Source organism: Mauremys reevesii, linkage group 20 (assembly GCF_016161935.1).
Source record: "Mauremys reevesii isolate NIE-2019 linkage group 20, ASM1616193v1, whole genome shotgun sequence".
Taxonomy (NCBI): Eukaryota; Metazoa; Chordata; order Testudines; family Geoemydidae; genus Mauremys; species Mauremys reevesii.
Window position 1 is genome coordinate 21,434,797 of NC_052642.1, and position 23,030 is coordinate 21,457,826.

At 45.6% G+C, this 23,030-nt stretch overlaps 2 protein-coding genes across 11 annotated transcripts in view; one reads left to right on the forward strand and one right to left on the reverse strand.

The window, feature by feature from the left end:
* EMC6 (ER membrane protein complex subunit 6) overlaps positions 1-23,030 on the forward strand; it is a 34,684-nt gene that overhangs the window by 3,963 nt on the left and 7,691 nt on the right. For 5 of the 9 annotated variants that reach the window (XR_005590053.1, XR_005590051.1, XR_005590052.1 and 2 more), the window contains exon 3: positions 17,010-17,107. Coding sequence is in view for 6 of the 9 variants with exons in the window: in XM_039507493.1 (XP_039363427.1) it covers positions 17,010-17,107 (98 nt within the window). In the remaining 3 variants the exon portion in view is untranslated. Of the gene's footprint in view, positions 1-3,799; positions 4,272-5,638; positions 6,044-17,009; positions 17,108-23,030 lie in introns of those variants that run through there. The other 4 variants (XM_039507494.1, XM_039507491.1, XM_039507492.1 and 1 more) reach the window with 2 other exon arrangements.
* P2RX5 (purinergic receptor P2X 5) lies at positions 221-21,510 on the reverse strand. 2 transcript variants are annotated; one of them, XM_039507488.1, is made up of 12 exons: positions 21,122-21,510; positions 17,757-17,907; positions 15,171-15,242; positions 12,647-12,722; positions 10,792-10,888; positions 10,149-10,229; positions 8,773-8,911; positions 7,498-7,634; positions 6,642-6,735; positions 5,899-5,964; positions 4,341-4,423; positions 221-3,140 (listed from the first exon to the last, which is right to left on the reverse strand). In XM_039507488.1, the coding sequence occupies exons 1-12, from the start codon at positions 21,256-21,258 to the stop codon at positions 3,032-3,034; spliced, it is 1,242 nt and encodes a 413-aa protein (XP_039363422.1). In that variant the 5' UTR covers positions 21,259-21,510; the 3' UTR covers positions 221-3,031. The 2 variants fall into 2 exon arrangements, with proteins under 2 accessions (XP_039363422.1, XP_039363423.1); XM_039507489.1 differs by lacking the exon at positions 21,122-21,510 and adding an exon at positions 20,014-20,172.

The following is a 23,030-nucleotide window of genomic DNA, read 5'->3' on the forward strand; positions in this document are numbered from 1 at the left end:
AAGGCAATAAGTAGTACAGTTATGAGTCACTGTTTTGGGTTTTTAGCGGTGTTTGCACAATGCTTTCCACTGACATAATACTACATTATGCCAAAGGAAACCACAGTGTCCTATGAATCAGTATCCGTTATGGCTAATGTGAACAAACCCACAGCCAGAAATCTGGAATAGACTCACTGTTAGTATTTCCCCAAACATACAATGCATTATGGTAATATACTTCATTTTCTGCAAGAAAATCAAGGACAGACTGAGCTGTAAACTGCAGCTTTCAGCTATAGGACAAGCCCTACAATCCCTCATCAGTTTTCTTAGTGAGTGGGTACATAGTCTCACCACTTGTATGGTGACAGGGCTCTAAAGCACACAGATATACTTAGCAGTATTTCCATATGAGGAGAAAATCGAATCGTCAGTAGCATTTTTGCAATTCACCCTATTCTGAAGCATAAATTACTAACCAATGACACGGAACATTCAGTGTAAAACATTTTCCCACTAATGCTTTTTTTTTTTTAAAGTAGTCTGCCCTCTATTTTAAACTTTACTTAATATTGAAACACAGTAGTTATGTATGAAAGAGGGAAATTGACAATACTATAAATACTGTCTGCCATACTATATATTTACAGTCAATTTATCTTTGGGTTCCTGCAAAATAACATGGTCTAGTTACTTAATTCTGTCTGAGCTATTTTTCTATATTGAGTCATGCATCTTTTAAACATGGGCATTTTAGTTACACTTAGATGGGCAGCTTTATTAATAGACTTGTACTGTTCAAATGTTGTGTATGCTTTTCAAAACAAAATGGGGAAACCAGCGTGTATATGGTTAATCACCATTATCTAAATTAACACAACATACAGAAAAGACACAACATTGCTATATATTAACTCCAAGAAAAAATATCAAATTTTGTAAAAAGAAACTCCTGAGAATCCGGTAGTTACTGTTTATGAATAATCTCTGTACTGACTTACCTTTAAAAAGTATATAGGATGGGGATCAAGTTTTGTGATGAGGGACCTAAAGCCTTCAACTCAGGAAGTGGGTTAGGTCCTTTCTAACAAGCTAGCATTATTTTGGCAGGTTAAAGTATTAGACTACAGAACAGGCCTAGCCTTGTTTTTATTTGTGATGAGCTATTTGAGTGAATCATACCATAGTATGAGGTGATACAGCATTGTATTATATTTGTTTCAGCTTCAAAAACTACTTAAGTACAGATGTTGGCTTAGTTAAGTTTATATGGTACTGTTTGCATCAAACCAATGCTGTCAGGTTTCACCTTAACAAGTCATTCACCAGTTGTTGTTTTTGAATTGAGTGAAAAGACTGACCTAGGACTATTAATGTTGTATTTCAAAGCAAGGCAGATTAGTCTTCACCACCTACCATTTTCATCCAAGGCTAGTGAGTCAAATTCATCCTAAGGAAGCGCAGAGCCACGTAGAATTGACTTTTGTGGTTTTGCTTCCTAGTATTTTTTCCTACCACTTTTGGGAAGTTATATCACCATCTGAATTTAGGTCATAGAGTTTTGAGAGTCAGAAACAAAGACCCATTGTCCATTCAAAAGCCCGTGTAACAAACAAAAGTTAAGTATTAGATTTCTAACTTTTAAATAAATCCTGTAACTCGTAGTAGGTTGGGAGATACAGGATGACTTGGGAAACAAAGTCCAACTGGTGCTATTCCCGTCCCACACACCCGCATTTCAAACTGTGCATAACAAAACAGCGGACATAGTAGCGCTCCCTGACTAGAGCCTGGCAGATCTAGGAACCGTGACTATCCATTCCTACTGGCAGAAGCATCAAGTTCCTCCTATGTCAGGAATCAGTAAGTAAGGTAGAGAGGATAATCATCCATGAACCAAACAAAAAGCAAAGTGACAATAAAAAGGAGTTGCTGAGAAAAGCAGATGAAACCAACTGGTAAACGAAGGGAGGCTTGGTCATTGAATGTGCTGTCATTGACAGGTGCCTTGATGCACACTGTTAACACACTGAATATTTGATACTTTCTTTCCACATTCAGCTTCCAATGGCTGTTTGTCCAAAAGAAAATTCAGACAAAAAAGTGTTAACATCAGGCCAGTCATAAAAGCATTTGTCAACTTCCTTAGAAAGAAGCATCACCCAACTTGTTTCAAATATTTCCCCAGTCAACTACCTGCTGTGCCACACTATGCTTTCTTGTACCCCAAAATGTCAAGTTACCTGGACCAATTACTAAAGGACAAACCTCATCCCTTTACTGTAGGTTATTCTGGCATTTTTAAACACTAGATTTAACAAAAGTTCTGTATTAATTTGCTCATGAGAACTTTGCCAGGCCAACTGCAAATATCACTGAGCCTGGTTGGTTTTGGAGTGGGGTTGGTAAAGAGCTTCTATGGAAATAGGAGGATACCATGGTCTATATAGTAAGGGCTCTTCCTGTGAAAACATCTTGAGAGTCACTTTACCCTGGGTATGATGTTATTCGAACTACAGACAAATTGAATGGAACGCCGGATCTCATTTATCTCAACAGCAGCCCAAAGAATTTCAATCTACTCTTACAGGTAGATCATACGGGACTTGGGAACTGGCACTGCAGTGCAGCTGAACAGGTGGTGATTCTGGTTTCCCAGCCTCATTCCTAACAATGTCAAATGCCACGTGTGATTGATGTCACTGACCTTTCACTAGCAGAAGCGATGCAGTGCTACAGAAGAATGCTGGTTATCTATGTATTTGCATATAAAAATGTTGCCTGGTTTCTTCTACATTTTTCTTTATAACACAAAAGTTCTGTAGCAATGACACAGGTGTCATCAGCTCAAGATAGGGAAGAATGCCTTAGGTCAGAAGGTGTGATATTTGTAGCCAACTGCTCTCTTGAACAGAATAGCTATAACTGTCCTCTTCTCTGGGCATCCAATGCTACAATAGACCTGACCATGGCTGTCTCCACCTCAAAGTTTGGTTGCTGAGTTTTACCATCGTAGTCTATATGGAATGTGTTTTCCCACTGACAGACCTTAGGTCTCAACTGTCTGTAGTTGTCTCAGCTGCTCTAATGTAGCCAGCGATTCTGAGTTCTGGTTCCCATTCACTGTTCCACCTGGTAAAGACTTTCTTGAACTGGATCTGTGGGAACAAGAGGCAAGAATGGCAGTACCTTAAGTTTATTTATCTTGCTGTGAGGCAGAAGAGGAGTCTTGGTGGGACCTTCTGCATTCCCAAGAGACAGACAAATAATGTTTAAACCATTGCTTATGGAGATGGGTAAATTTCTCCCTGGCTTGGCTAATGGACAAAACCGAGCCATTTTCATAAGCAGTCTGTTTTGACTAAACTATAAGTGTTCATAACAAACATTTGTTATTTCAATTGATTGTTTTTTAAGGTCCATTTGTGCATCACAGAAGCTATGTTGAATCATAGATTTTTGCATCATGCCTGCAGTGGCCTCAGGGCACTTTGCTGTAGCTCCAGGTGGAGCTCCACACATATCCACAGGCACAAATAACCTTATCTATTCCATGAAACTTGCACTGAACTTGTGATGTCAAGTTTTTTAGAAAAAAAACTTTCCCACAATTTTCTGGCAACTTCATGATTGAAACAGAGGGGTCAGTTGTTCCACTGATATAGATCTGTAAACTCCCTGTTAATTCAAGTAGATTGCACACAAATATAATCAAAAGGACCTTGGATGCTACATGAAAAATAAATGTCAACATAACGCTCAGGGTTCAGGGTTCAGAGCAATGGAACTCTGACACTGTGACAATGTTCTATTACAGGAACTGTGTACTCGAGGTTTTATCAGATGGACGCTGGTGCAGCAGAGTGACTCAATCTGCCATTCTCAGTTGGCTGAACTCCAGTGGCCCAGAAAATGGATCTACAGGGTCTAAGTCTGCCGTAACTGAGAGAACATGGCCCCTTTTGCATCCCAGCCAGGCCTACATCAACTTAGCCCTGAAGCCACCCTTTAACATAGCAGCTCTTGGGCTAGAGTTGATTTTCATCTTTCTAAGTGAAAGGAAAAGGCATCCAGGGCTTTTAGTAGTTGCCATTGATTCCATTTGGCATCATTATGGATGGAGAGTCAGGAGGCCATTTGCAGCCTGAACAATGACACAGCAGCTTCCTTATTTCCCTGACTCCAGCAATGACTTACTAAGGGAGCAGCTTAGCTATACTCATCTGTATGCGTGTAATTTCCTGGAATCAAATGCCCTCCCTCTGCAATTAAAATGTCCTGTGCTTCTATATTTCTGTCCATTTAATGATTGGACAGTATAATGCTACACACATAAATGCAACAAGAGTCCCACTTACTTCACTTCCTCATATTTTTTGCCTCGATAGAAGTTGCTCTTTTTCATCAGATACAGTAGCACCACGTCACAGAAGAAAGCCCCCTGCAAAATATTGGAGGCAGCACATTACTGTAATAAGTAACTGAAAGCAAATGCATAATCTCCCTGTAAAAATCCCCAAAGCTGATACATTCTCCTCCTCCCAATCTCTCCTGAAAACTCACCTGTGCTGTGAAGCCTACAAAATGTTTGACAATGGCTACTCTTAGCCAGTGTACCGTGACTGTTGCTTATTATGGTAATCACGATCCACCCACTGTCACCTTGTGCTCTCGTCTGCGTATTGCAGCCACCTGTCCTCTCACATTCAGACTGCAAGTACTTTGAGGCTGGGACTGTCTTTGCCTTATGTGTACACAGCACCTAGCACCTTGGGGCCCTGATTATTTGCTCTGCAGTAGTGCCTAGAGTTGCCAATCATGTCTTCAATCCCAACCTTGCATGTGAAAGGGTTTAGCAAAGCAATTGTTTCCACTTTATGGGGCCAGAATACCCTAGGCTACTAAATATAACTTAATTAGATGCTCCAGGGCATCTGAGCACCTCACAATACCCCTGTGAGGCAGGACAGTGGTATTATCTATCCCCGTTGTTCAGATGGGAAACTGAGGCATGGAGAAAATACGTGACTTGCCCAAGGTTCCACAGGAAGTCTGCAACTAAACCAGGAATTTAAACCAGGTCTTCTAAATCCCAGACTAGCACCCTAACTGCTGCACCATGCTTTCTCCATGTCATCCATATCTGCTTACCCAAAAATAACTGGTGACTTCCGCTACCAAGAAATGCACCCAGCTTTAAGACGGGTACATGCTGGCATGGAAAACACACCAGACTCACAAACATCAACATCCTCATTTTCTACATATGGACAAGGAATGTAGTGAGATTCTATTTAGCTTTTATTCATTAACACAGCAATATGCCAGTTTCCCTCAGACGGAGTATCTTGCCCAAATTGGTTTCGGACAATGGAACAAACAAGAGAAGAAAAAGACACCAAGTCACAATTCTTAGGAGGCTTTTTGTAAAGTTTACTCAGTAATAAGAATTCAGTGATAATGGGATTAATCTTGCCCTGTCTAGGCTTTCACACCATAGTCATCACCATGGTATCTGAGCTAAGAGATGTCTGCATATCACAGCTTCTTCCTTGTGCCATGTGTTGCATCTCTCAAGTGCAATAGTAGGTCTAATTTGCAGTGGGCACGGGTTAAAGGAGGAAAAGTGAAAGTCTATGGCACAGTTTATAAACTAAGCATTTCTACTGTGCTCATTACTGCAGTGTCTAGTCTCCCTAATGTGTTCTGCCATGCTGGGGTGCCCACAGCACAAAGTGTATTAACTGATGGCTCCCTTTTAAAGGCACAGACCCAACCAATCAGCCTTTCTAAAGAACTTGACTCTTTTTTCAGGCAAACTGTTTATCCTGGAAACATCTCAACCATAGGATTTGGACATGGTTCAGGTTCTGATGCTTTTCTTTCATCCCTAAAGAGGATGATACATTTACTTACTGCACCCATAAGCGCGAGTCCTGAGCCCACGTTGATTATCGTTGGAATGATGTTAAATTTACCTGCCTGAAAGAAACATAAAACACGCAGTGCTAGCCGAGCAGTTACCACAAGCTGAGCTGATGGCCACAGAGTTACACTTAGGGTAAGTTTGGCTCTATGCATGTGTTTCGTTAGCAGGACGTGATAGAAGCCACCAAGCAGAGTTACTGAGCATGCTTTTAGACTAGTGCTACATCCTAAGAGGCATGTGTTTGTCTGGTAGCAGCCTGGCCCTGCTTGCCATCCTGAGCCTGTGGCCTCACACCAGACTAGGTGTCTCCTGAATGCTGATCCTCTTTCTCCAGCTCTACTTCTCATACCACCGTGGGTATTGACAGGAAACCAAATCATAGCTTCCATAGTCCTCGCACTGCTGAACATCACATGGACCAGTTTCCTCAACGAGCATGAGAGGTGTAGAGAGGATCCTGCAGGCTGATATTGACTAATCTATTGATCTTACTTTGAGCAGCCTAGGGCATCCCTTCAGCTTCACTCCAGGCTCTTTTCTTCCCTTTGTGTATCAAGTCAACCTGCTAGTGCCAATGAAACATTGCCTGCCAAGAATCCTTCCCCATCACAAACAAAGGGATGGTCTCGCCCTCGGGCTGCCCTTCCCCACTCTGGTGGTCTCTACCCAACAACAAAAGTCCATCCTTATTTCTTCCATGACCAGAAATACCCTGGCATAGGCTCCTCACCTTGCCATTCACCATCACATCAAAGCGTATTCCATAGGCTTTTATCAGTGTCCTGTACTCAACTCCTTCAGCATCCCTGTAATATTTGGCAAATCTAGAAAGCGGAGAATGCAAGAACATTGATTTTTAACCCAGTCCTCTTCCTCCCTCACATAAGAACAAGTTTGAATTCACCCTCTCTGTTCAAACCCAGGTATATTTCCCTTTAAAAATCCGGGGTATATTTGATTAACAAGCATGACCTTGTCCTAAACTTGAGGTCTCAGAGGAGCATGTGGATGGGTTCTGTATCAGCCAGTTCTTGACATCATGTTTCATTTCTAGCCTTAGCCAGAGTAATGGGAAAGCCTGTCTTGCTGGGTAGCTCCAAGCCCACTGAAATCGCTGTAATGGCCTCAGCGTATATTTCCTTATCATTACAGTGGGAAACTGGAAGGTAAAAACCCTACACCTGTTCGATGTCATGACTGGAACCCATGGATCACTCTCAGTGGCTGGCTGACCATGGTGGGGGTGATGATGCAGGAGCAGTGCTTAATGCAGAATACGAAAGACTCAGCAAAACTCATAGACAAACTCTGTAATTCTAGATTAGGAATCACTGCAAATACATCAAGACTTCGGTGTCTGCGCTGTGTGGAGGGTACTAGCTTTGCAGAGAGAGTGTGTGTGTGTGTAAGTAAACCATGATGAACATTTTAAAAGGCCATATACCAGAGAACCGGCATAGGTGCAGCTGAAATAGTTAGCCAGGAATAGTTAGGAACAGAATCTGATTTAACCTATGAGCTGATACTGTTACAGTGTGCCTAAGAGTTACACAGTGGTACCCAGTCCCATCACTGCCTTTGATTACCTGAAGTTGTATCCAGAGGAGATGGATTTTTCTGCAAACTTGTTATCCAGACGGCTAAAAGAATAGTGAGGGTTGCATTCAGAAGGAGGTTTATCAAGATCACAGTCCCATTCAATCTGAATTCCTATCACACCACCCTTAACGAAAGAGAGACATGTTTTCAGTAGCTTGTCCTGGTTTGTTCATTTTTAAATCACATCTGCTCCTCTGCCAAGTGTCCCTTGAGGGAGATAAAAGAGGAGAAGTAGGATCCCCTGGTCCTCCACTCATACTCAGATCAGGATGAGCCAAACTTAGGCAATTGAAGTTAATCATATTTTTCTACAGGCATCCTGGCTCTTCCCATGCTGGGCATCTGGAGACAGTTTCACTGAGAGCTTCCTCACAGTGCCCTGACACCAACTCCAACCCCACCTAGGACCCATCTGTACTCTCTGTTGTATGAGGATTTTCATGCCCTGGGTGTTCATTAAGTTCCTATTAGCTGACGTGTTCACTTTACCAAAAAGGACATTTGTCCACTAAGGGTAAAATTCTGCCCTGTGCAGAGGGCCAGCATGAGGTCTGTGCAGCACTTAACCCTAATTGTGCAGGGACTTGAGAGGGGCTTAGGTCTTGTGCTGGCTCCTCTGTACAGGGGTGAATTTCACCCTAAGCACCAACAGCAAAATATTCTGTATTTCTTTGGACTTGAAAGGATTCCACAGATGGATGCACCAGTATTAATGAAAGCTACGTTCCCTTTAGGGAGTATAGTTAAATGTAGTCCTGCAAGGGACCTGAACAACAGCTCGGTGTAGCTCAAAAGCGTGTCCCTTTCACCAACAGGAGTTGGTCCAATAAAAGATATCACCTCACCCACCTTGTCCTTCAAGGGACACTGTTGAAGCTGGCTGTAGCAGGGAGGGTGACATTTAACATGCAAGGTCCAGGAGTTCTTTACATAGATCCAAAAGTGACATTTCAACAATGTTTTAAAAACAACATCCTGTGAACAACTCATGTGCAGCCCTACAGTAACAAACCAGGGTGCTCAGCCAGACACGTAACGCACAATTGGGCAGGTGGAAACACTTCAGTTCCATGAGGTTATTATAGGCAAGAGACAAGCTGATTTTAAAGCTCAATGACCTGCCATAGTTCTGGAAATGAGAAGTCCGCATGGGGGGCGGGGGGAGGGGAAGAGTTTTGGTCACTGGAAGGATTATCAGCTTTTCCAGAGGGGAATGTTTGTTTAGCTGGTGTGGTGTATGGGAGAATAAGGAATGTTCATACCTCAGATGCCATGTCCTGAAAGTTGTTCCCAGCCCAGCTCACGAGTTTGCCCAGGTGGAATATGGGGCAGTAAAGGTGCTGTGCACTGTAGTGGCAGTTTTTCAGGTAGGAATCATCATCAGTGTTTAGCACATTAGTCCTGCATATGGGAAACAACAGAACCAGTCTGACCTTTCTCTTTGCCCGCCCTACAGAACAGCCATAGGAAGATTCTCTTCCAAGGCCACAGAGATGAGTCTCCTCTTCAACACCCATCATAATAATCCAATAGAACAGAAAGGGCATTCTTGCCACTAACCCTATTATCCTGTGAGCATCTCTGCAGCCACCCCCAATGAATGCATCCTGTTGTGCTTGGATGCAAACAAACCCTGAGCTTGCAAATAGATCCACGCAGGCAGACTTATACCCATGCAGAACTGATGGCAAGATCAGGCTCTAAAGAAAGATCCATTTAGGCGGTGACTTTCAGAACCATACCTGGATTGTTCCTTCAGTTTTTAAGCAGAGCCGCCCATTGCAATTCTATCTTGCGTTCTCTCTCATAACAATATGCTAGAAATGCACAACTGAAGCTACCCAGAGTGGTGATGTGAAAATGCTCGATTTGATAGAGATTTCTGTCAGTAGAGACACAGCCAATATCTCCTGTTCCTACCTTCACACCTATCCTTACAAGTGGAAAATTGAAAATCAGCATTTTCCACATAACTTGCCCAGGTTATTTCATTTTTACAGCATAATAATTTGGGGTGAAACTGCAAAATGTTCTTATTTTTTACTTAACCGGTGAAAACGCAATCCCCCATCAACTTCCCCCAGTTTGGGAAGTTGGTTTCTTTCTAAATGAAGGCCCATGTAGTCCACTCCCCTTTCCCGTGAATACTGCTGGTTGATGGACATGCTGGGTTTAGATCGTGTAGGCCAGCCCAGTTGTACTCTAGGTGTGGGAGGGGAATACCCCAATATTCAGATACATAGGCTTGTTATTCAGTTAGATTAATAACAATCCTGTGATGGAAATTATGGGTCATATTCATCCCATTGCTCAGTGCAGTGACAGCTTGGATACACATAGCCAGACAGCTGTCAAAGATTACGTTCCATGACTGACAGTCTAAATCCAGTCACTGTTTGGCTGGGAAGCTCTCACCAGACTGAAAATCTTCCCCTAAGCTCAAATCCTTCATTACCTTCCCTGCTCCTACATAGCCAGAAACCAAATACTGTCCTCCGGTTACCAACAGGAAACAGTCACCATCCTAGATAGGAGTGCTCAGATCACATGCATTGAGGAGAAAAACACAGGAGCCATTTGGATTATTGACAAAAGAAAGGTTGCTGAGAGAGACAGAAACAGACAGGCAGACACTTACTTGGAGAATTTAAACTTAGGGAAGCGGATCGAGTTTTTGATGTAAACAGTGAAGTTTTCTGCATTCACTAAAAGTGGTTTCCTGAAAGAGAGGGGGCAAAGTTCTCTTGGCTTTATAGTCATTGTCCTTCTGCCCATTGTTTAGACATTTTACAGACATGTTCATGTAATAAGCAGAATTGGAGTCCAATCCTGCAGAATGCCCCCTGAAGACAGAGAAAGGGCTGCTGCGCCCAGCCCCCTCGGCTCCGATTGAGAACCAGTTCTGTTCCACACTCTTCCCCCTGGCCAGCCTCCCTCAGTTGTCGTGTTTTGTCAGTGAGTTGTTTGAGAAAAGGGCAGTGTTAGAGGGAGTCAAGGAATAGCAAGGGTTGGAAGATGCCCTGCAAGAAGCACGTGCACCATCTTTAGAAGGAGCAAGGTGCTGGCCCCAAGGCACCCTCAGGCAGAATTTCCTGCTGCCCTGAATATTTTAAACATAGCAGATGTTTTCTAACCTTGTGTGTTCAAGCCAACAGGAATCTCTGCAAATGCAACCCAGCGACTTATCTTCAGTTGCTTGTTAGGAAACAGAAGTCATGCTTCAAAATAAGACAAAAGCCAGGCAACTCATGCTCAATAACAGTGCAAGAAGGGGAACATACTTGGTCTTGGACTTTTTCTCCACTGGACACCACGCTAATATTTCACACGTCCCATTGGTGTTGCTCCCGACTTTCAAACAGCGGCCAGTCTTAACCCCTATGGTGCAGACAAGGTCATGGAAAAGGTCACACAAGGCTGGCACCTCCCTTTTCCCTTGCCCACTAGGGCAGATTAAACCTTACTTTGTCTTCATTGAAACCCTAAATCTCCCAGCTGTGAAATGTTCTCTCCCTGCTTGAACAACTGCTCTGTTGTTGCTTTTCTGAGCAGCCTCAGGGTATCTTGGCAGGATGACTGTAATCCATTTGGTTTAGCAGAGCTCTGTTTAAATGGGCTGTAAACAAGTCAATGATCTCAAATAAAGACGGTTGAGAGTGAAGTCACTGCTGCTCCCTCTTAGTTACTGACTGGAGACATCTGGGACCATGACAGTCCCAACAGCTCAGCATGATATTTGCTTTCATCTCCCAAGAGAACAACAGTCCAACATGGCACATCCAGGAGTTCCCTTTCTTCCAACGAGCTCTTGAGCCTTTGTTAATTGCTGACCTCAGTCTCAGGGCTGTTGGGGGGCACTGCTGACCATGCTATAGTGCCTGGCTCAGGCTGGGCCTCCTGGGACAGTTGATTCAGTTTGGAAAAGCCAGGTCACTTTGGAATGCAAGAGCTGGGCTGCTGTGAATCATCAACCACCCTTTACAGCGCACAGGGAGGAGGAACTGTCCCAATAACATCTATGGCTCAGGGCCAACAAGATGTGCAAGGATATGCAGTGACACCCGTCCCCCCCCCCCCAAAAAAAAAAAAAACCCACAACCCCTCCTGGGGTTACGGCCCAGACCCAAGGTCACAGTCCCAACTGCTCTGGAGTGCCCAGGGCTCTTGCCCAGGGAGAGCAATGGACACATCCCGTCTCTTGCCATCTCCTGTTAAAAAGGGAGTGTTCCTGATATCATGTGTTGCAAATACATTTTCATCTTGTGTTCCTCCTTTGTCCCTCCCTGCTGTGCACAGACCAAGTGCAGGAAAGCACGAGGACTGAATTACTCGTGCTCTATCATTTCCCACTTCGCTTTCCGCAACCAGGCCTCCAAAGAGTTTTGCTGACTGGCCAGGTACCGGTGCCCAGGCCTTGCCACTTCTCCAGCACACCTGTCCTCCACAGCTCTTTACCCAGTTACTCATGCCACATGCCTTGGGCAGCTCCTCTTGAGGCAGACTCCCAACCTGCTGCACTCAGAACCAGAGACATGCTGTGAAATCTCTGCCCCGGGGAGATCCTTGGGGATTCTGCAATATATTTAATGCCAAGCATCAAGAATCCTGTTAGGCCCAGTCGAGGTGCTGTAGCCCGCTGACTCTGCCCGGCTGCTGCTACCAATGTGTGTCCCAAGATAGGATAGAAGTCAACCAATGGTAAAATACATTAGTACTGTAATTTATGTCGGCTTTGTGCTCATGAAAAGAGAAGACTAAGAACACTGGTTAGGACCATGTGCACTGTGGGCAGGTGTGGCACCTGATTTCCCCACTGCTCTGCTGATGCATCTCCATCCTGCAGGACCCACAGCTTCTAGTCCTAGGTTCACCTCTATGGCCACTTTCTCAAGCTCTCCCAAGGCACTTGAATCCTGACGTACATCCCGCTACTCACTGAGAGACTCCCATAACGCTCTGCCAAGACACCTCAGTCCTGACTTGCAACACCCCACTTATTCTGACACGGGGACTCCCGTAAATCTCTCCCTCCTCCTCCAGTCGTCTTCTCAAGCTAAGTTCTTAAGTGGAGAACTGTCTTCCTCAGAAGACAAGCTCATTGCACAAGAAGAGCAGGCAGATGATCTCATCTCTTACCATTGCCAGCTATCACAGCTTCCCCCGCAGGGCAGTCCCTGTTCTTGCTGCACAGTGCGTCTCGAATGCCAGTACTCTGCAAAGCAGATGATTGCAGCAAGTAAGGCATGTGATAGAAAGCATAATGTGCTTTCACTGGAACGCTCCTCCACATAAAACTTCATGTACCCGCCACCCCAAAAACACTTAGATTTCCATTGTGGGGGTGAAGAACTAAGTGAAAGGGATATGTCTGAACTCGTCAGCCTCCCAAAATTCACTCATCCACTCAGGCTGGATGAACAAGTTTTTTGATAGGGGAGTAAAATATTATGGTTTTCTTTCTCCTCATCACAGTAATTGGGTGAGACTTTCAAAAAATACCTAAGTCATTTAAAAAGTGACAAAGAGTCCTGTGGCACCTTATAGACTAACAGATGTCTGTTAGTCTATAAGGTGCCACAGGACTCTGTCGCTTTTTACAGATCCAGACTAACACGGCTACCCCTCTGATACTAAGTCATTTAGAAACTTGAGTCCCTTGTTCTCCTAGGTCATGTAGGTGCTTTAGGAAATCCCATCCTTTCTCTCTGGCATACTTCCATGAGGATTACAAGAATGATTTCAGTAGGGTAATTAGATCACCTTTACAAAGAGCCACCAAGTGCATCCCTTATGCAATGGGGATAACATATAAAATATCATTGTCCTAGAGGAAATGTATAGTTTAACAAATGGGTGTGCATGCTGGCACTCAAGACCAGCCCTGCAGTAACAAAACAGTAATGTACCTAGGGCCTGGGTCTCTCTATCATGTTATTTGTTATGCCGTGCCAATCACTAGCATCTGAACAACTGTGAGAGGGAGAAAAATGGGAGAAAAACAGATTGCACTTCCCGGCTCCCACAGGTCTCTAAAAACAAGCAGGAGGAAACAAACTATTATTAAGATGATGGGATAATGCCACCTTTCCTTTAATCTAAAAACTTTCTCACTCTGAAATAAAGCAGAGACATCCTGTTTGATTGGACACATTCTTATTCCTCTTCCATCTCTGCATGCTGTGCTAGCCTGGCCACTTGAGGGCAGTGTTGTCTTACCCAGCTAAACTCCGTTGCCTGGCAGGCCTCCAGATGGCTTAATTTCAGATGACCTCTTCAGCCAGATATGGAGCCCAGCCAGAGGAAATGACTGTTATTAACTAGGCCTCAGCCCTGAGAGCTTGTTACCAACACACACTGGCTTTCCCAACTGCCTGATGGGTTGACCACTGCAGGTCTTTGCTACAAAAATTGGCCCAGGATAGGGCAAAGTTAGTAAGGATGCTGGTGAGATGATAAATAATGGAGCAAAACATTTCTGCATTTCTGCATGTTTATGACCAGCCAGCTCAGGCTCTGGGCACTATTGAACTGGGACTCCTCTGAGTCTTTTATGATAGGACTGGAAAAAACTCCTGTTCCTTGCCTAATTTAGGACCCAATCCTGAACAGTGCTGGGCAGGAGTTAGTGGGAACTATGGGTGTTCAGCACCTCTCAGGTTGGGGCCTGTAACAGGGGAACTGTCCCCTTTAAGGCTAGCAGGGACCAGGGGTCAGGTAAGTGTTGGGAGAGAGGAAGTGATCTCGGGGAATAATTAGAGTTTGCAGAAAACCCAGGGTACTGTCTCTTGTACTGTAGGATGAGGACAGGCTCCCCTCTCTCCTAGCCAACCAAGGCAAGTCTGGGAAAGAGGGCAGCAGACATTGTGCGATGGACACATAGTGGAAGGACTGCTGCCCTCTGCCTGCCCAGCGAGAAAAGGACTGAACTACAAAGCTGGGGGAACCTGGTTTAAGGCTGTGGGTCTCCTGAACAAAGGAGAGGAAGCTTGTCTGAATCCACACACAGGCCCCAGGAGGAGGGCTGGGGAGTCCAGAATGAAGGAGAAGGGTTGTTGGCCCAACGGGCTAAAGGAGTTTGTATGTGGGAGAAGACTAGATAGATAAGACCTCACAAAGGGGGATCCTATTTTCAGTATTCTGGCCTGACTGTAAATGATTGTAAAGAACGAAGAAGGACATAAGGCTGGGTGCCTGCAGGGTTACCTCACACCACGAGGGAGTGCTCTGGGACCACCCCTGGCTACAGGCTCTTTCTTCTGGCATTACTGCAAGAGTCTGCCCTACACAAAACCCAGGATTGTTTCATTTGGACTCCACTTGATCTCCTCATATGACCACTCTCCCTTAGCTAAAAGGTTACCTTTCTCTAATGACGGTACACCGTTATGGCCTGATTTCCAGTGGTGCTGAGGTCCTGCACTTCTCAATGAAGGATGCAAAGTGCTCAGCACCTCTGAAAATTAAGCCAGCTGATTCTGCCCTCCCCAAGGGCTAATCCACTTCTTCCCTTGTCGAATTACTCTTGTACAGGCCTGAGAGAACCCCTGCCTCCCAGCTATGTTCATAGCCTCTCAAGTATTCAAGTTTCTCAACTTTCCTCTTTGTCCATTCATATCCATATTGGGCGGGGGGTGAAGGAAGTGGGGGCAGTTCTTCCTACCTCAGAGCATGTGTCCTGCCTTTGGTTTGGGGTCACAATCAGATTTGTCATAACGAAGAAAACATTTTCACCCTAAAAAAAAAAAAAGAAGAAAAGAAAATTCATAAGCCCTTTTTAACTCCTAGGATCTGCTTTAAAACATTAGTGCTAATAAGAAACCATCACAGCATGTGTGTTGTTTTATAATAATAAAACCTAGTTCTTATCTAGCACTTCTCAGGTGGTAGCGTCTTCAGCTGATCAGTCTTTCCCACTAATCTGATTCAGTCCATAGTTTAGGAGCACCTGGTCCTGGAGTCCTCACTGGCACAAAGGGCTTGTCTACACTGGCAATTTACAGCACTGCAGCTTTCTCTCTCAGGGGCGTGAAAAAAACTCACCCCTGAGCGTGGCAAGTTTCAGAGCTCTCTCCCAGCACTCTGCCGCGACTACACAAGCCACGTTAAAGGCTGCCGCAGCAGCGCTTTAGCATTGCCAGTGCAGACTAGCCCTGACATAGCAGCATCTGCAAGTAATGCCTTCTACCATCTCCAGGTGATGAGGAGACTCCATCCCATCCTGGCAGGCAATGACCTGGCCTGTTATACACACCCTGGTCACATCTCATCAGAACTACACCAATGGGATAGACCTGGGCATGAAGCCTTCTGTGCTTAAGAAATGCCAGCTCTCCTCCACTCTATCTACACTAGCATCCTATAGAACAGCAAGTCAGGGTCCAGGTCTTGGTCCTTACCCTCAAGGTGCTCAATGGCCTGTCTCAATAAGTACGCGTAAAGGAGCCTAAAGCTCCAGGATAAGGACTGTGGTCAACACCTCCATGCCTCAGGCCCAATGGAACTGTCCACCACACAGGTAAGGCTCACCTGTGCAGGAGACAGTGCTTCTTTAGGGGCTGGTCCCAGACTGTGGAATGAACGCCCCCAGAACCAAGGACCATCCCAAATTCTCACCACCTCCTGCTCCAAATGCCATCTGCGCGTCTCCAACCTGCCTTCTTCAATATAAACTCAGAGCAACAGGCACATAAAAACAAACAATCGCTACCAAAACAAAATGCTCCACTGCACATACAATTCTCCCTGTAGAGAGAGGATGACAGAAAGGCTAAAACCACGTGCATCAGATGTTGGTCACACTGCTTAATGCACTACTGGAAAGTGCTCAGATACTATAGTGATGAACGCGGGATAAGAACCTATATAGGATAGAATAGATTTGAATTGCTGCACTGACATACAGACACAAGCATGCTGGTTCTGTATTATTAATAGCATTGGCTAAATATGCTGGAAGAGATGTTCTATATCCACAACAGGGAGGGGTTCTGATGCACTGTGTGTCCATGGTTAGTCGATGAAATACACTTTATTTAGTGGAACATTACTTGGCTTTTAAAAATACATTTGGCTCTAACATCACATCCTGTTTTGCTGCATCGATTATTACTGGGGCCAGCCACCGGCAGCACCTGGGGCATTTGGGAGTGGAAATGCATTAACCTTGAAGCATAATCAAGAGGATAAACCAAAAGCTCTGGAGACCTAGGGAAGCAGCATTTACCAGCTCCATTCACTCTGCTTTCAAAGTACTGTCCCTTCTTGTGTAAGTTCTATTAGCAGCTGCCATCTGACGATTGAACAAGTTGGGATAGAAAAAGATGTGTGTTCATGTAGAGGTTCACCACCACAAACCTTGCTGCTATGACAGTGGGAGTTTCCCAGTATTCTCCAGTAACAATCCAGTAACTGGTGCTGCTGCAGCAGCATGCTGCATTACTGCAGTATTTGTGATAAAGGAATCAACCACGGCATATTTTACTTTATGATTTTTTTGCAGAGCAAACCACTCCCTGCCTCCGCTGAACTGTGTGAAGCAGCTCAGTGTCAGAGCGAAACTGTCTGTGCAAGCAAAAGTGGATGTGCAAATGGCCACTGGTGAGTGCAAGTCGGACAGCTCCCAATCCAGTCCTCACTTATCCAGTATGTGCACTCACAAGGGTTCCACTCAAACAGGGGCCAGCCCACATCTGCAGGTACAGCTGGTCAAGGAAATGGGCATGTGTGACACTTGGAATTAATGGAGCAAGGAGCCAGGAAGGTTAAACTAGAGCAACTCACATACTCAGCGCCACCACCATCTGATTCCTCCGCCTCCTCCTCTGGGCTTCCCCCTCAGATAGGCACTGCATTTACTCATGCCTACTCTGTTCAGGTAGAGCCTAATCCAGCATGTTGCTTAAGCATGTGCTTAACTTTAAGCAGGTGAGCATCTCAAGTCAATGGACCACTCACCTGCATAAATTTAAGCATATGCTTAAATGCTTTGCTGGCTCAGCACCCTGGCCTGACATCCATCCGAGGCCGAGAGGAGGCTGGCTGAGCATTTGCTGGAAAGAGCTAAACGGAGGCACAGAGCTCAGATTCTCTGGTAGCCCCTCTCCTGGGCATTCACAGCACTACAGGGACTGGCAACTTCATTCCAGTCGCCAATAGCGACCGAGCAGGAATTAGCCCCCAGTCTTTCTAGATAAAGAAAGTGAGGAATAAAGCAAAGGGGACTCAGCAACAGAGCCGCTGTGCAAACCTGTGGGGGAATGACATAGTCGGCGACGTCCCACAGCCTCTCTCCCAGCTCCGAGGTGTTGGTGAAAGCCACACCCTTCAGCTTGGTGATGACGGAGCTCTGGATGGAGGTGTCCGAGTCCTGGTAGCCTTTCTTGACGACAAATACCCACCTGTGAGCAACACAGCAGGCAGCAGCATTAGCCAGGACGGCCAGCCAAATGGGCCAATGTGGCAAGTTAGCTAGAGAAGGGTTGTGCCGAGGTAAAGCACGATTCAAGGGTAAATCAGAATATACAAGTGATACCAAACCCCTCTCGGCCACAGCTCCAAATTTAGGTTAAACCCTTTGATGCAAGTCACCTGTCCAGCAAATCCCCTAATGACCTCAACTCCTAAATGTTTCCAAAGCACCCAAAACACTGTGGCTAACAGAATATGCAGCACTTGCCATCCGTCAATCTCACAGCACTTGCCAAGGGGTCAGAGTATCATTATTCTCATTCTACCCATGGGGAAAACTGAAAGGAAGCAACTTGCCCAGCATCACACTAACTCAGTGGCAGAGCTGGCAATACAACCCAGGCCTCCGGACTCCAGCTCCCCATCCGCAGCCAGATCGAGGGGGTGGTATTGCGTATCTGGTAGCATACATAGTCCAAGCCCAGGTAATTCTTGCCTAAGCAAAGCTCCCATTGATGTCTATAGGGAAGAGTGAAGGCCCTCGCTCTATCTGTTAGTATCATCCTGCTCTGCTACATACCTGGGATTTACTGACTCCTAAAACAGATGACGTTTGTTTTGGGAGAGTCATTTTTGGCATCTAGCAGATGTATTTACTGGAGAGACCCAAGCAGCCCCCAGGACTCTGCCTGATCACACAGATAAATAATACACATTTTATAACCTGCCACAAAATTCCAGCCCTGTAGCAGGTCACTGCTAGGGAGATGCAGCCCAGGAAGGTGGGCAGGGATTTGCTTACAGAAATCCACAGGGAATATTCCCATTATCCTGGAGCTGTCACCTCAGCACCAGTGCCATCTTCTGAGCAATGCGCGCACCTCGGATGGCTCAGACGCTGCCAGCATGAGGAACAGCTCTGTGTGTGGCACAGACCTTCCTCAAGAGACTGGGAACATGACGCAATGTAGTGAACAGGAGTGCTGAGACCCAAGGGACTGGAAGCTGAACCCGCACAGCTGAGGAGGGATCACCCCTGCATCCCTCCTTAGCATAGCCACCCTGGATAGGGGGTCAAAGCCAAAGCTCCAGCCTCACCACCCCAAGCTGGGGCTGGGGGCCAAAGCCGAAGCCCAGGGCCTCAGCCCCAGACAGGGGGCCTGTAACCTGAGCCCTGCAGCCCTTGGCTCAGCTTTGGCCCCAAGTGGTAGGGCTTGGGCTTGGGCCCGGGCCCCAGCAAGTCTAACACTAGCCCGGGTGAACCCATTAAAACAGGGTCATGACCCAGCTTGAGAACCCCTGCACTAGGCCCAACACAGTCTTAAACTGCTGTCACGTCCCCTCTGATTTCTCCTTCCCGAGCTAACTAATCCTCGGCTTTGCAATCTCTCATTGCACCCAAGAACTCTAACTAGCCTCCCTTCCTGATTCCCACTACGATCCAACTGTAAAGCCCTTGCAGAAGTGAATGAGGTGCCTGCCAGCTGTCAGTCACCAAGACAATGCATTGGGGTGGGGGGAGAGGGAGAGAACCTCAGGCAAGATAAATGACCGGGTTATACTGCAGGTTTCACTGGGCGGGGAGCAGGCAATGTTTGTAGGAACCCTGGGAATGCACCAAGGACTGAGCAAGCCACTGAATGCAGCAAGTGCAAGCAGCTGCCATGAGGGCTGGGGATAGCAACATCACATGCCTAACTCCTGCCTGCTTTTAGAGGCAGATTAAGAATAAACCAAGAAAGTCTCCCCACCCCCACCCCGCACCCCCCTGCAAATTCTCAAACTTTCTTGTCTTCCCAAGAAAAAAGGCTTTTCGCAGTGTGGACTTGACAGTGACCCACCAGTTTGAGGCTGGTCTCTAGTTCCCCATTCGAATGTAACACGGCATCCGTCCAGTGTGGGCAGATGTGCCCGAGCTCCAGGGCAGCTCATCTGAATGCACACTGATGAATAATAAAATCATCATACTAATGCCATTGATCACTGTGCCTGAGATGCAAGCCCAGCCTAGCAGCAAAGGGGTTAACACAACAACAAGCACATTCAGTTATATGGTACTACCATGGTTATATGGTACTGCATGGGGCTATACTCACCAATGGGAACAGCCCATTCACCCCGTGTTTTCAATGTCTGCCAGGCAGAAGTCACTTTAGTATCCTCTTTTCTCAGGGGAGGGGTACAGGATTCCTCCTTTAACAGCTCACACATGCCAGGCTTCTGAGACGCCATCCCTGCTCTGCTAACTAATGTGTACACAGACAGCAACTGTGCACCTTTCTATAAATAAACCCAACCAGCAGAGTGACTCTGCTATATTTATTCAGTTATGGTGGGGGAAGGGGCGGGGGCACTCAAAGGACAAACAGCTAAGCTGGTGTTTTTGGTTGGAGACTCTTACAAATAGCATCCTGGATCATTCTGGGAAGTCCCTGACACTCAAGGAGGAACAGCACATGCATTACACATAATTCATCAGCCTGTTGGGACATGGAGCTTGATAATTCAGGGCCTGTGAGGAGCGAAGCATTGAGTTCAGTGAGAGATGAGGGCGCTCAGGATGTTGCAGGACTGGATCCTCTCTGAGCAGTGCTGGAGCCGTCACCATGCCAACCCGTCCTGCTCTGAATCGACACGCATGCCACCTCTCTCCGCATTCCCATCACTGCCCCCTATTCCGGCTTGCTCAGCAAAGGAATTTGCCACTCAGTACTGGCCCATTTTGCTCTCAGTTCAATCAGACAGCCACTATCACACCCAGAATCCTGCATTTAATAAAGTTACACGGGGTCAGACCTCACCTGGCACATCCCGAGTGTCAGCAATAACAGCCACAAATGCTTCAGCTTCTAATAGAGGTTAGCTACTGTGGCTTGGGACCATAATTACAGAATACTGAAATAAGGATATAAATAATACATCGTAAGGCAATAGTAACATTTGCTCTATTTTTAAACCTAATGATAATCTTAAATGGTAATGGGGGAAGGGAAAGCTAAGTATTTCTACTGGGGGAATCTAGATATTAGCCTCTTACATTACACAAAATCCCTATTTTGATTAGGAAATTCAAGCATTCATATTCAGGCAGGTAAAGCATTATAGAGCCTGTACATACAGTCTCTCAAAACAGCCAGGGCACCAAGCTCCATTGGGATGTAACAGATAATATCATATGCACAGAGTGTCCCTGACCGCACTTACCCCACCAGGTAAGCCAGGATGGACAGCTGCACCACTCGATAGAGAATTCCCACCTTCTTGTTCTTCGCAATGACATATTTTTCGGTTTTATAATCAAAAAGCGACAGACACAGACCCTTCCAGCCGACCTGCCCCATTCTCCCTGCTCACTCTGCATCAGTGACAGATCGACACGTGCTTTGCATTGAAACCTGACCACACCAATCCCTGTAAAAAAACTGCCTATCTCCACCCTCCTCCTCAGCTGCTGTCAAGCAAGCAGAAGCACTTTCCTTACAGCCAGTACTGCAGTAACAAGAAAGGGATTCTCACTGACCTCATATGCAAAGAATTCACCTGCCTAGGCACAAGTCCCTGATAAATTCTGTCAGCCACAGAAAGAGCTGGATTCTCGCGTTCCTTTCCCCACAATCCAGAAACAATGATCATTAAAACAGACATAGGGCTGAGCCTTTAAAACCAGAGAGCTGTATTCTCTCTCTCTCTCAACCTGAGGAGCCAAATCCTAAAGTCCTTGCTCACTTTTATTCAGTTTTTATTCTGGCAAAACTCTCACTGACTTCCTTGGGAGTGTGCTGCAGCAAGGAGAATTTGGCCCATCTGGAATAATCCAAAATCTCACAATGGCAGAAACGCCCTCCCCCAGCACAAAGAGCAATGCAGAAGACTAACCTACAGATTCTATAAACACAACGAGGAGTCCGGTGGCACCTTAAAGACTAACAGATTTTATGACTGTCTGTAGCAGGTGGCTAAACAGCTGGAGATGAAAAACATAAAAACAAACACGACAAAGTGGATGAGTTTCATTTTCAATTTTGGGGTCTTAAGACCCAAATACTATTCTTATACTCTTCCAATTGTTTTTCCCCATTTGCATGATGCTCTTTTCTATGGCAATGGCTTGAGACGGACCAGACTCTGGTTGTGGTCAAACAGGGGGGCACACAGTACAACACCACTCCAACTCTGACCTTGTTTATAAACTGGAAGAACTTGCAGCTGGGGCAGCCTTATAGATCGTGAGTGCTGGGAACTCAAGCCAGTCCCAAACTAGTCTCTGCCAGATGTTAACTTTCTGCCCGGTTCTCACTTCACCCTTTTCTGATCAGTCTGTTTAACAGCCAACTTTGGGCCTCAGAGGCACAGCAACTGGGATAAGAGAGTCTGAGGTTTTCTAGGAGCAAGAAAGGCTCCTGCAACAAGTAACTGACCAAAACCAGGACACTTTTTTGAAGGAGGGAGTTACAGATGGGGAGCAGATTGGTTATTGAGATGATGGGAGGCAGAGAACATGACCCATGTAAATGGGAGTTGCCACATATTTTCTCTATCTAAGACACTGCTGTGCCCAACATTGATCCAGAGCTGCAGATCTTGGCAAAGAACCAACACTCATGGCTGAGGCTCCCTCCTTAGTGATTTTTCCTTCTTTACACAGGGTGATATTTTTAGGATGGAGAGAGATGGCTGCTCTAAGACTACAGGATGTGCACAATGAAGTATAAAACAGGGTGAAAAACAGCAGCATCAAGTGCACGGTGCTCGTTCTCTCTGGAGAGGTTGTTTGGTTGGAATAGAGCGCAAAGAGAAAAATACAAATGTAATCTGCCAAGGCAGAATTTTCTAAATATAATACATTAAACTTCTCCTCCAATTCTGCCTGGGGCTTTGCAGTCAGTGCTGTGTAACATAATGAAAATCAGAATCAGGCTGCAAGTTGCCATGGTTATAAAAAAGTAAAAGGATTTCTTTTTAATCAGAGGTATGAAACTAGCATTTCAAATTTGATAAAATCAACTGCAACCTTTGTCCTTCTAACTAGTGTCGACCCAAATTGGTCATGTCCTTGAATCATGGGGTCTGGAAAGGAAAAGGAGACAGAATTCCAGAGAAACACTGGAAAGGT